Raw genomic sequence first — 13,113 nt, 5'->3', positions numbered from 1 at the left:
TTTCTAGGGAATGGTATTTCCATACCAGGTGACAAAGAAAGAATGATTTAGATTGATTTTACAGTAAATGTCTTACTTATTCCTTTCCTTTAAGAAATAATGACATTCTGTTAATTGTTTGGCAGTTAAAAGTCTCTATGGAGCTGAACAGGGTGATGATCTGATCTTTTGTATGGCCATAATACCTCCTTCTGTCACTCATATGATTAACCAAACATAGCTTTGAAAGCTTTGGACAGCCTCTCATGTGCTCCCTCCTGAGCTTCAGCATTGCTTTCAGCTCCCCAGACAAATCTTTTCACTGCAGATATTATGGAGGAGAAGGTGGAGGCCAACATCTTCTCTGATGATGTCATTCCTGTGTAGTCGATGGTGCAGGAATACTGCTGCTTCAGAGTATTTTCATCCAGCTTCATTCTTCTAGATAGTTTCCCCAGACAGATAGTGAGGTGGAGTACAACCTGAAACCTGGAGAACATGAGCACCAGTGACAGAGCCAAGGTGACCACAGGCAGAGGGATATCTTCTTCTGGATCAATGGATGGGAGGATAAATGGGATGATGATACGATTTCTTCCAGGTTTACCATGTTTGTCTTCTAGGAACTCAATTCTCTCCCATGCACCATCTTTAGGTTTTCTTAAAGGAGACACAACGATGTTAGGAATCTTCTGATTTCCAGCTTTCTTCATGGAGTTCCACTCATTGGGTAGATCCTCGGGTTGATGCTTTTCATTTGGACTCTTACAGCCACGTCCAGGTGAGCAGTAAAACACTCTGTGGACAGGCTGAAGTTTCCCTGTGGCGATTCCATACGCTGCATTAGCTTCAAGATAACAGTTCCAGGGAGAATACAGTACAACGTCAGAGATGGTGGGCAGAGGCAGCAGACAGCTGGCTGGCATCATGGAGTCTCTGATCGCTCCATGAGCCACAAAGGTGATGTCAACTTCATTGCTGTGGTTGTTCTTCTCTTCCTCGTCAATCTTTTCCTTCAGGAACTGAAACATCTCCACCAGTTTGGAGAAGATCTCAGATTCTGCATTGTCTCTGAGCCAAAGTCGAACAGCTTCATCTTTGCAGCTTTCCTTTGCAAACTCCAACAATGTTTGCCTGTCGTCACGACTCTTGTTCTTAGTTTCAATGCAGCATTTTATTTTGGCTAACCTCCGGAAGATCTTTCTGGAAGATAAAGCATCAATAAAATGTTTAAATATAAAACTTAGAGAAAATATACATCTAAAACAAAGACATCTGTGTTGGTTTCACTTCATCTCAGATTATATTCGTCAAATCAATAAACTTTACACATTCTTTTATTTCCTGTATGTTTGGTCATTTAGACTCACTGAATCTCTTTGAGTTCCTCCTCCATCTGGTCAGAAGCTTTCTTTATGTCCCCAGCATTCTTCCTCAGACTCTCACTGGCTTCAGTCTTGGAGTTTTTCAGGTCGACACAGTTGATGACCAACTCAGGAACTGAAAAAGCCAGTCCAATGACTCCTGCTCCAACCTAAATAAATAAAAAAGGCAAAAGGCAGTAAATAAAATTCTCAAGTTTTGGCTTGACATGCACTTGGTGTGCAGCAGAATCACCGTAGCTCTCATGATAAACAGTAAATGGCGCTACAGATAAAATCTTTCTGTATTCAACAACTGGTAGACCAAGTCAGTCTGCCCCAGGATAGTTCTTACTACAAACAGCTCACCACCATCAGGGTGGTGTGTGTGAATGGGAGAGACTGTAGTGTTTGATACAGTGCTACACAAGTACAAGCCATTTACCAATTAACAAGAGAGGAAGTGCATTCCTGATACACCAGTAACTACAAAGATTGGCCCCAGATGTTTAACCTGTTAGGTGTTTTTACAAGTCAAACATTGAGCAATTTTGATTCCCTCAGTCTTTATTCATGCATACATATGCTGGTAAAAATGGACGTGCTTTCAAACTTTACCTCACTGCTCTTCCTATTTGGTGAGCACCATTCAAAAATGGAGATGTGTGTGACAGGCCGAAGGACCCGTTTACACCTCCCTAATTGGCTCACAAAGGGCTGTAGTGGCATTGAGCTATGATGAGAAAAATAAAAGCAGATTGGATTGGAAGCCACAGAAGTTTGGGACTTGCACAGCCACCAAGGATGCGCCATCTCAGCATGGTGCGATTAATGCTACAAAAGCTTTTGTTCCCACAGACTCACTTCTTCTACTTCACTTCTTCCTGAGACTCAAGGAGAAAGTCCACCCTGGACAAGTCAGCCAGGCATGGGACCTTACGGGGCCCAAAAGACCCACAAGCCAGCACAGGGGAGAAATCTCTCTTTGTCCGGAGAACCGGAGTAGGTTCTGAGATCTGCCGACTAGAATCAGAGCCTAACTTCTGCACAACTAGCCGCTGATTTTAGCGACCAATCGCCACAGCGACCCCTAGCCTCCCGGATGTATAATGGTATTAATAAAATCAAGCGTCCCTAAAGTTAATAATTTTACTAAGAAATTCTTTCGTTAAAATGTTATTTTATCAAATAATGTTTTATTTTTCTCAGGATTTGCATTATGAATGGGATGAAACACATACGAAATGTTATTCTGGATTAGTTAAAATAATTTTAACTCATTCCATATTTTCAAGGTGAACTTTGGTTCTTTAACTCAAATAAAATGTTATTTCATCAAATAATGTTTTGTTTAGCTCAAGATTCACATTGTGAATGGATTGAAAACATGCTAAATGTTGTTCTAAATTAGTGAAGCTAATTTACCTCCATTCCATGTTCTTTAAGTCAGATCTGCAGCGGGCAAGGATTCACTGAATTATTCTGATGATCAGCACTTTTATGTTGTCTTTTGTCTTTTTGCTTGTACATAGTTCCTTAGCTTCTTTTTATCTTCATTTTGCTTAGTAGTTTAGTTAAGCGTCACTAGCCTAGTAGAGAGGATTTGTTGATGAAAATTTAGTGCTAATTCAGATTCTTGAACTTGAAGAGAAGTTGTCTCTTCTATATTCTATATGTGTGCAGAGTTTGCTGGTAAAAGATCGCCAGAGCTCGAATCATTCCTTTCAACTATTGTCATGATATCAGCTGTTTGGGCTGATGTTCATCGAACAATACCTAACAGATTGAGGGTTATTTATTAAACATTAAATAACTTAAAACAGTGTGTAATAGCACAACCTGAGCCACAAACTAGTGATCACGCCCGGAATATAGTGATGGACTAAAACCTGAATCTTCAAAGACACATGCAGTCAGATCTAGTAAAACTCATCCAATGCGTTTATCTTTAGTCACATTACTGCAATGGTGTATTCACAGGTCTGTCCGAAAAAATCAATCAGCTGCAGCTGGTTCAGAACGCTGCTGCCCGCGTCCTCACTAAGAACGTAGAGAACATGGACCTGGAGCCAGGAAACAGTTACTGATGTGATGCCACAGTGCCTGAGCTACTCACCCGTCCAACTGCTTTGCCCGCAGCTTTGGCTCCCATGGATGCAGCCAGCTCTGGAAGCCCATTCGACACCAACATTTTCCCAGACTTTCTTGCTGCAATCATCGCAAACTTGGAAGCCAGGGAAATCCCAAGAAGAGCAAAATCTGCAGCCTTGTCACTGATCGAGGTTTTAGACAAACCAGATAACATGCCGTGCAGACTGACCCCGGCATTTAATATCAGCCCCTCTCGTTTGGCTATGGCCCTCAGGATCCTTTCTACAACATAATCTTCTGGAGAAAGTTCCCTGACGGACAGAGCCTGTTTTTCCCTCCTCTCTCCTTCCTCTTTCAGTGTTCCCATCAATTTCTCAATCCCCTTTTCAAGATTCTCAATTTTTTTACCGATCTCTTTAGCTTCTTTCATGTTTAGACTCGTTACAGTAATGTCCGTAACATCTGATGCCACATTAGTGGCAAGACCAAGCCCAGAAGCCACGGCTCCTGCAGTGAAAAGAAACGGGATCGCAGCTCCTCCAGTCGCGAGGGCAACTGCACCAGAAACTGTCATGGCTGCCGCTCCTCCTACAGACACCGAGCTGCCAACAACTTTGCTGATGTTGCAGCCTTTCTTGGTGTCCTCCAGCTCCTTGGCCAGTTGGTCAAACTTTGTTGCACCTTCTTTCTGGAGCTTCACCCACTCATATATTTTATCTATGAGCATGTCGGCCACATCCATGGTGAGATCCCAGTGAGAGGACTGCTCTGCAACAAGAACACATTTAAGTTCAGTCACAAGTTATATTAAAACACCATCTGATAAACTGCACTTACATTTTTCAGAAGTAAACTTAGAATCAGTGAATCTCCTCAAGCTGTGCTGCTGAAGTTCTGTTAGACCAGAATAAACCTTCAAGCCTGAGAAAACGTAATACCAGATCGATGCTTAAGCAGCTGTGAATAGATGTCAAAACAATATCTCAGAGTCCCAGCTACGCTTTTGAGTAGTGGAATGATTCTGGTCGGAGCCCAATTTTGGTTTTTATTGAATGTATTAATTTACTGCTTGCTTCTCTGTTCTGATTGGCTGATTTGAAGACACAGTCAAACTGAAAGTAAAAGCATCTTGCTCTGAAAGGTCTTATCCTGATAACACTTGGCTTTGATAACACTTGGTGATGATTAACTTTTTAGCTCACCTCAAACGACCCTGCTGCCTTATTAATGTTAGACAGAACCACAACCAGAATCTCAGACCAGTTGTATCACTTATCAGTATCTGGAAATCTGAAGACTTGGAATAAATGTCTTGATTTCTGTAATTATAAAGATTTTTCAGCCCGACCAGATTTAAATTTTCATCTCTGACCCTCCTGGACCTCGGGGAACCTGGAGAACGGAGGGAAGATGAAAACTATTTGTAAAATTAGTGGTAAAAATGGTTTGTAAGGAAAACAAGGTTGAGGAAGTGATGGTTTAGTCAAAAGTCTTAATCCCCATATCTACCTTTGAATCCTAAACTGATTCTGGACAGAATTTGTTGAGCAATAGAAGATTTACTTCCTCAGCGCCGAAGCTGATTCCACACAGAGTTCTGACAGGATGAATGATTCTCCCAGTCACATATCTTTGGATTATAATTTAAAATCATAAAAATTGGTGCTTGAGGAGCATTAAAATGAAGGAAAAAGGGAGATTTGGTAGAAAACAGAAAACAAAATCTAATTTAAGCAGCAGTAACACTCCATCTTATCAGCTAATCTAAAGTGAGTCTTGTGATTATCGTGCTGTTAAAACAGTAACTGGACTGGTTCCTTGTAAAATAACACACCTTCATTTCTGTTCAGGTTGTAAATAACTTCCGGCTTTATCAACAATCGTTGTCATTATGTGTTACCACAATCACATTTTCTGATGAGACATACTGCTACCCCCGCGACCCGACCCCGGATAAGCGGAAGAAGACGGACGGACGGACGGACGGACAGATACCAGCTCAGAAAGCTCACAAATTTCATATAACATGTATACTCAGCAAAATATAATGTACATTTTAATGTTATAACTACACTACAGCGATCCCCCAGGTGGTTAAACCTTGTTTGCCTCTCTGCAGCTGTGCTGATGCTAGTTGTCAGACAAAAAGGAGGAACAGGAGAAGTCTCACTTTCTGTAATCATAACGTTTGTCCCAATCTGACCCATCAACACAAACAGGTTTTATAAAATTTAATTCAATTCGTCCGTCCGTTCGTCCGTTTCCTTCCGCTTCTCCGGGAAGAAAACGCGGGGGTAGCAGCTTCAGTAGGGAGGCCCAGATGTCCCTCTCCCCAGCCACTTGGGCCAGCTCCTCAGGAGGAATCCCAAGGCGTTCCCAGGCCAGCCGGGAGACATAGTCCCTCCAGCGTGTCTTGGGTCTTCCCCTGGGCCTCCTCCCGGTGGGACGTGCCTGGAACACCTCACCAGGGAGGCGTCCAGGAGGCATCCTGACCAGATGCCCGAGCAACCTCAACTGGCTCCTCTCGACGTGGAGGAGCAGCGGCTCTACTCTGAGTCCTCCCCGGATGACTGAGCTCCTCACCCTATCTCTAAGGGAGAGCCCAGACACACTACGGAGAAAACTAATTTCAGCCGCTTCTATCCGGGATCTCGTTCTTTCGGTCACGACCCAAAGCTCGTGACCATAGATGAGGGTAGGAACGTAGATCGACCGGTAAATCGAGAGCTTTGCCTTTTGGCTCAGCTCTCTCTTCACCACAACGGATCGGTACAGCGCCCTCTTCACAGCAGACGCCGCACCAATCCGCCTGTCAATCTCCCGCTCCATCTTCCCCTTATTCGTGAACAAGACCCCAAGATACTTGAACTCCTCCACTAGGGGCAGCACATCCTCCCCAACCCGGAGAAGAGACTCTACCCTTTTCCGGTTCAAGACCACGGTCTCAGATTTGGAGGCACTGATTTTCATCCCGGGCGCTTCGCACTCGGCTGCGAACTGCTCTAGTGAGAGCTGTAGATCACGCCCTGATGAAGCCAACAGGACCACGTCATCTGCAAATAGCAGAGACGAAATCCTAAGGCCACCAAAACGGATCCCCTCAACACCTTGGTTGCGCCTAGAAATTCTGTCCATAAAAGTTATGAACAGAATCGGTGACAAAGGGCAACCTTGGCGGAGTCCAACTCTCACCGGAAACGAGTCCGACTTACTGCCGGCAATACGGACCAGACTCTGACACCTGTCGTACCCAGACCTGACAGTCCTTACCAAAGGGCGCGGTACTCCATACTCCCGGAGTACCCCCCCACAGGATCCCTCAGGGGACACGGTCGAATGCCTTCTCCAGATCCAGACCCCTGAATAGACCTTACCAGGGAGGCTTAAGAGTGTGATTCCCCTGTAGTTGAAACACACCCTCCGGTCCCCCTTTTTAAATAGGGGGACCACCACCCCAGTCTGCCTATCCAGGGGAACTGCCCCCGATGTCCACGCAATGCTGCAGAGCCGTGTTAACCAACACAGCCCCACAACATCCAGAGCCTTAAGGTACTCAGGGCGAATCTCATCCACCCCCGGGGCTTTGCCACCGAGGAGCTTTTTAACAACCTCAGCAATCTCAGCACCAGAGATGGGAGAACCCGACCCGGAGTCCTCAGGCTCTGCTTCCGCAATGGAAGACATGTTGGTGGGATTAAGGAGGTCTTCGAAGTATTCCGCCCACTGACACAGGATGTCCCGAGTCAAGGTCAGCAGCACACCACCCCCACTATAAACAGTGTTTGTACTGCACTGCTTCCCCCTCCTGAGACGCCGGATAGTGGACCAGAATCGCTTCGAAGCCGTACAGAAGTCTTTCTCCATGGCCTCTCCGAACTCTTCCCACGCCCGAGTTTTTGCCTTGGCGACCAGCCGAGCCGCCTGCCACTTCGACTGCCGGTACACATCAGCTGCTTCCGGAGTCCCACAGGCCAATAATGCCCGATAGGACTCCTTCTTCAGCTTGACGACTTCCCTCACCGCTGGTGTCCACCAGTGTGTTCGAGGGTTGCCGCCGCGACATGCACAGACAACCTTGTGGCCACAGCTCCAACTAGCCGCCTCAACAATAGAGGCGCAGAACATGGTCCATTCGATGTCCCCTGCCTCCCTCGGGACATGCTCAAAGTTCTCCCAGAGGTGAACTCCGTCTCACAGGGGACTCTGCCAGACGTTTCCAGCAAACCCTCACAATACGTTTGGGCCTGCCAGGTCTGACCGGCTTCCTCCCCCACCATCGGAGCCAACTCACCACCAGGTAGTGGTCGGTGGAGAACTCCGCCCCTCTTTTCACCAGAGTGTCCAAGACACGCAGCCGCAGATCAGATGAAATGACAACAAGACAGAACTACGGCCTAGGGTGTCCTGTGATGGACAATCCATGACGAGCACAGAAGTCCAACAACAGAACACCACTCGAGTTCAGATCAGGTGGGCCATTCCTCCCAACCACGCCTCTCCAGGTCTCACTGTCATTGCCCACGTGAGCGTTGAAATCCCCCAGCAAAACGAGGGAGTCCCTAGGAGGGCACTCTCCAGTAGCCCCTCCAAGGACTCCAAAAAAGGTGGGTAATCTGAACTGCCGTTTGGTGCATAAGCGCAAACAACAGTCAGAACCCGTCCCCCCACATGAATGGGGAGGGAGGCCACCCTCTTGTTCACCGGGGAAAACCCCAACGTGCAGGCACCGAAATGGGGGGCAACAAGTATGCCCACCCCAGCTCGGCGCCCCTCACCACGGGCAACTCCACAGTGGAAGAATGTCCAGCCCCTCTCGAGAAGACTGGTTCCAGAGCCAGAGCGGTGTGTCGAGGTGAGTCCGACTATCTCTAGTCGGAACCTCTCAACCTTGCACACGGGCTCAGGCTCCTTCCCCACCAGAGAGCTGACATTCCACATCCCAAGAGCCAGCTTCTGCAGCCGAGGATCGGAATGCCAAGGTCCCCGCCCTCTACTGCCACCCGTTGCACAATGCACCCAACCCCTTTGGCCCCTCCGACAGGTGGTGAGCCCATCGGAAGGGGGACCCATGTCGCCTCTTCAGGCTGAGCCTGGCCGGGCTCCATGGGTAAAAGCCTGGCCACCAGACGCTTGCCAACGTGCCCCACCTACAGGCCTGGCTCCAGAGTGGGGCCCCGGTGACCCACGTCTGGGCGAGGGAACACGAGATCCATTAATGTTACTCATCATAAGGGGGGTTTTGGGCTCGTCTTTGTCTGGTCCCTCACCTAGGACCTGTCTGCCTTGGGTGACCCTACTAGGGGCTTAAAGCCCCTGACAGCACAGCTCCTAGGATCATTGGGACACTCAAACCCCTCCACCACGGTAAGGTGGCAGCCCAGGGAGGGCAATTTTATTAATATAGCACCAATTCACACCACGTCATCTCAAGGCTCTTTCCAAAGTCAGACTCCATCTGATCCTCCAGGTTGGTCAGAAAGTTTCCTCTCTAAGGAAACCCAGCAGGTTGCATCAAGTCTCTCCAAGCAGCATTCACTCCTCCTGAAAGAGCGTAGAGCCACAGTGGACAGTCGTCTGCATTGTTGATGGCTTTGCAGCAATCCCTCATACTGAGCATTTATGAAGCGACAGTGGAGAGGAAAACTCCCCTTTAATAGGGAGGAGAACTTCCAGCAGAACCAGAACCAGCAGAACTCTTGCTGAAGACTTTGTACTGCATTAATTTGGAGAAATATGATCCCTCTTGAAACCTGTTTAATATGGGATTTAAATGACATATTTAAAATAACCCGAAAATTTGTTTCTCTGGGTCAATGAGAGAACGGATTATGGCTGCTCTTCTCAGTAATCAATCTATTGCTCTTTTTTGTTTTAAGATAAATAAATGTCTGCACTCTGGCCAATCCTTCATTCCCAATTTTATATTTTCACCTTTCTCTATTTGCAGAGAATTGGCTCAGACCTGTAGGATCTAACCTTCATCTTGTCTCCCTCATATTTAGTGATAATCTGCTCCCTCCAGCTGGAGCCATCTTCACAAAATACTTAAAAGTGGGATCAGGTTGGCTTTATGAAATGTGTTTTGTGAAACCAATGTCGTTGGCGGGGGGAGGGGTGTGTGTGAAGTAGTCAAATTTTGTCTATTTGTAGCTTTTTTCTGTGTGGGGGGGGACAACATTTTTTTTAAATAAAAGTGCTGGAACTTCATCTCTACACTGTTTTCTTATTCAATAACTCTAGGAGGTCAGTTATTGGTTAGAATTCCTTCCACATTTGGCGTAAACAAACAGAATCCCTGACCGACGAGCCAGGAAGTCCGAGGACAGGAGCAGCTTGGCCAGCCCGGAGAAGTTATCCAGCCTCTGGTACCCCGAATGGATTACAAGGGACGAGGAGGGGCTCCTGGTCTCGGAACGTCTCTGAGGCATTGGCTCGAAGATCCAAACCTTTCTTTCATAAGACGGTAAGGGGATTATTTTCCAGCTCTTTTATTTTAAATGCAATGCTTCAAAACGCATGCAAGCTTTTAAAATTTAAACCCCCTTTAAAAAAATACTGCAAGAAATTTCAAAATAAGAAAGTAAAATCTGCAAAACTGTAACCTACCAGGCAGTAATAAATAAAAGCCTGTAGAAATAAAGATTTATATTCCGTCTTTAAAGCAAATAAAATAGGAGTGGAGTGACTGAAGTTTTATGGTTAAATAAAAGAAACAAAATTTAAAATTTTTTCAGCTGGAATACGAGCACTCCTGCTGGGAGAAGGGGGCTGATGATTTTCACCTGGAAACACAAGACCTCCTGTCGCGGGGACAAGAGGCTGTCCAGCATTCGGTGCTGGATGAAAGTGGCAGATGTGCTTTAAGTATCTGACTTCTATCTAGACATAGGTAGATTTGAAAAGGAGAATTCTCTCTCATTATACCCAAACGGCCAATAAGTGTGAAGCCTTTCATTTGGGTGGCCGACCTCACAGAGGACCATTAAAATAAATAAAAATAAAAAAAGGGTCTGGAAGCAGAGAAGTCCATTAATGAGTTAAAGGCGTTTTCAGGGTCAATCTCTCCCCTGAAAGCATCACAAGCATAAATGATTGGATTAAACATGCAGATTTCCCACAGAGGGGTTCTTTAATATTGCAGTACTGCATGGAAACGGAACAAAAAGAGACACAGCGTTGCACAGCGGGGGGAAGTATTTTCTTAGGTATCGACTGGTTACACTTTTGTCATGGATAAATGTATTATGGACTGTTAACATCGACGTATGACTTTAAAAAGGATAAGGGTCCAAGTGTCTGTGAGATAAAGAGATGGATCCTTATGGGGCTGAGGCATAAGACTGCGTGTAAGACGGTTTACTTTTCAAGTAAACTGGGCACTTAACATATTGAAAAATATATCTTTCGGCATTGGCTCGGAGTCTAGACGTTTTTAAAATAAATGAAAGACCAAATATCTGGGTAAAATAGTGTAAAAAAACAGGCCTGCGTGTGTTAGTTTGTTTGTCTGAATGTCATCATTTGTACGTGGCTAAATGTTCGTCTGTGTGAAGTAATTCAGTTAAATTATAAATATCATGGTTTCAAAAATGTTCATATGTTTTGGGAGGCTCCAGCTCCGAAAACACAAATCCATTTTTTAAGCATGAAATATTTTAACTAAAAGTTAAAGAAGGAAAATTAAATTGATACATGGAGAGATTAACATGGCTTGAATGAAAATATTTCAGTTTTTTTTAGAAAAATTGGAACTGACAATAAGCTGTACATAAAAGCTTGTTGGGTTTACTGTATTACAAAATGAGGCAGAGATCCTATCACTTGGAGTTTTTTTTGCGCTAAGTAATATAAAGATTCCTGAGATCATGATATTACTTGTAACAATAATGATTCATCAAAAATCTGTCCATTTGAAAGAAGGTTTTTTGACGTAGAATTTTAATGCAGCTAAAGAGGGGTTTTGACGTGCGCCAAAATATCAGAAGGCCACATTAAACACGTCATCTGTTACAAATCATTTGATGTTATCAAGTTTAACCTGAAAAAAAGGACAAAAGATATGATAAAACAAATCTGACCATGATGTAAATATCTGAATGTGATTGCGCGGCTGGGACAATGCGCTCTGGCCTGGGGCACGAAAAGAATATCAGTTAAATGAGGGCCGCTTCAGATCTGAAGGGTTAAAATTCTGATTCTAATCTTGGTTTTGTTTTGGGCAGTGTTCTCGATGATGAATTATGGGGGAAAACTCTTATCATTGGAGAAAAACACTACAAAGCTCAGAAAGTATTACTAACAGTAAATTCACATGGTCAAAAGGAACAGAAAGACATCAAAAGTTTGAAATAAGTCAATAATGTATGTCATATTGGAACAGACATAATTGTGCTCCTTGGAAGACTTTGTACCTTCTTGATCCTTTCAGGATCAGCCAAGAACATCACATTAGAATGACACTAAGAGGACCAGGTTTTTGACTGCATGCTTTACCTAAATACTAAAATATCTATTTGAGTTATTTTCAGATGAAGGATGGAGATCGTTGAAAAGCCACATTTTTCTTTTAACAAAAGACTCTGGGAAGTGAGCTTTAGCAGGTGTACGGTAGGAAGTCATAACCAAATTTTGACACTAAATTATGCTAAGTTTTAACCAACTCATGCCAGGTAACATGGAGATCTTCCAGCGGAGAAAGACGATGGCTTGAAATTTTTGTTGCTTTACCACTATTAACACTTCTATCCTGCATTTTGTTTTTTTCTTTGCAAAGAAAACTGGTCAATATAATTGGAATGTGCTAACAGAGAGATTTTAGACTCTTTTCTGAGATGCGAGTGAGTACCAAACAGTGTCACAGTGACATGAGGGCTGATCCTGGGGACAAAGGGAAAAGGTGATGTCATTGACTTCTGACTAATCCAGTTTTGATAAAAACTTTTGGCAGAGGAAAATTCTGTTTTTATTATTATTATTTATTTTATTTTTAATTTTTTTCTTAGAGGTGACACTGTGGTTAAAATGTTTGTTTGTGACTGCTTTACTGTAATTTCTTTTCAACTTATGGAGCTTTCTTTGGCAAAAATGTTGGCGGAGTGCGTTTCTGCTTTCAGAGATGAAGGCGGGATCATGAGGATTCGTGGATGAGTGCTCTTGCTGTAGGGATGGTGTGTGGCTGCTGAAAGGACTCTGAAAATGGACAACAACTGGCAGGGGGCTAAAACAGAAGGGTTGGGGAACCATCAATGGACTTGTCAGCAACAGAAACAAAGATGAGTTTGGCAGACACCTTCCTGCATTTCACTTCAGATTTTCTTGTACACAATTGAAACAAAATGCACATTAGAAAACACACTGATAAATGTGTAAAGGTGAAAACTTTTAAAGAAGCAACTTTAATATGTAACAAGGTTTGTAAACGCATCATGCATGACAAAATAGACCATTAAGAAAATTATTTTGCACCAAAATATTCATTTACATGATGTAATCCTAGAGCAACCCAATAAATTAAGTGGGCATTACATCAACAGTTAAATAGGATAAATGAGTGAATTAATTAATTTTTCATTACACACTAACAGACACTAACGGCTGAGGCGAAGGAGAAATTGCGAACACCGCATTTACTGGACATCTTGAGGAGGCGCAAATAAGACTCAATAATTAGGATGTCACTAAG

The 13,113-nt window shown here is 44.2% G+C and overlaps 1 protein-coding gene across 1 annotated transcript; it reads right to left on the bottom strand.

Moving 5' to 3' along the window:
* Positions 1 to 206: 206 nt before the first annotated feature.
* LOC118556550 lies at positions 207 to 1,541 on the bottom strand. The gene is made up of 2 exons (XM_036147990.1): positions 1,350 to 1,541; positions 207 to 1,182 (listed from the first exon to the last, which is right to left on the bottom strand). The coding sequence occupies exons 1-2, from the start codon at positions 1,373 to 1,375 to the stop codon at positions 207 to 209; spliced, it is 1,002 nt and encodes a 333-aa protein (XP_036003883.1). The 5' UTR covers positions 1,376 to 1,541.
* Between the last annotated feature and the right edge of the window lie 11,572 nt (positions 1,542 to 13,113).

This window comes from Fundulus heteroclitus, chromosome 16 (assembly GCF_011125445.2).
Source record: "Fundulus heteroclitus isolate FHET01 chromosome 16, MU-UCD_Fhet_4.1, whole genome shotgun sequence".
NCBI classification, from domain to species: Eukaryota; Metazoa; Chordata; class Actinopteri; order Cyprinodontiformes; family Fundulidae; genus Fundulus; species Fundulus heteroclitus.
The sequence above is the reverse complement of the archived record's forward strand: the minus strand, read 5'-3'. Positions and strand labels throughout refer to the sequence as shown.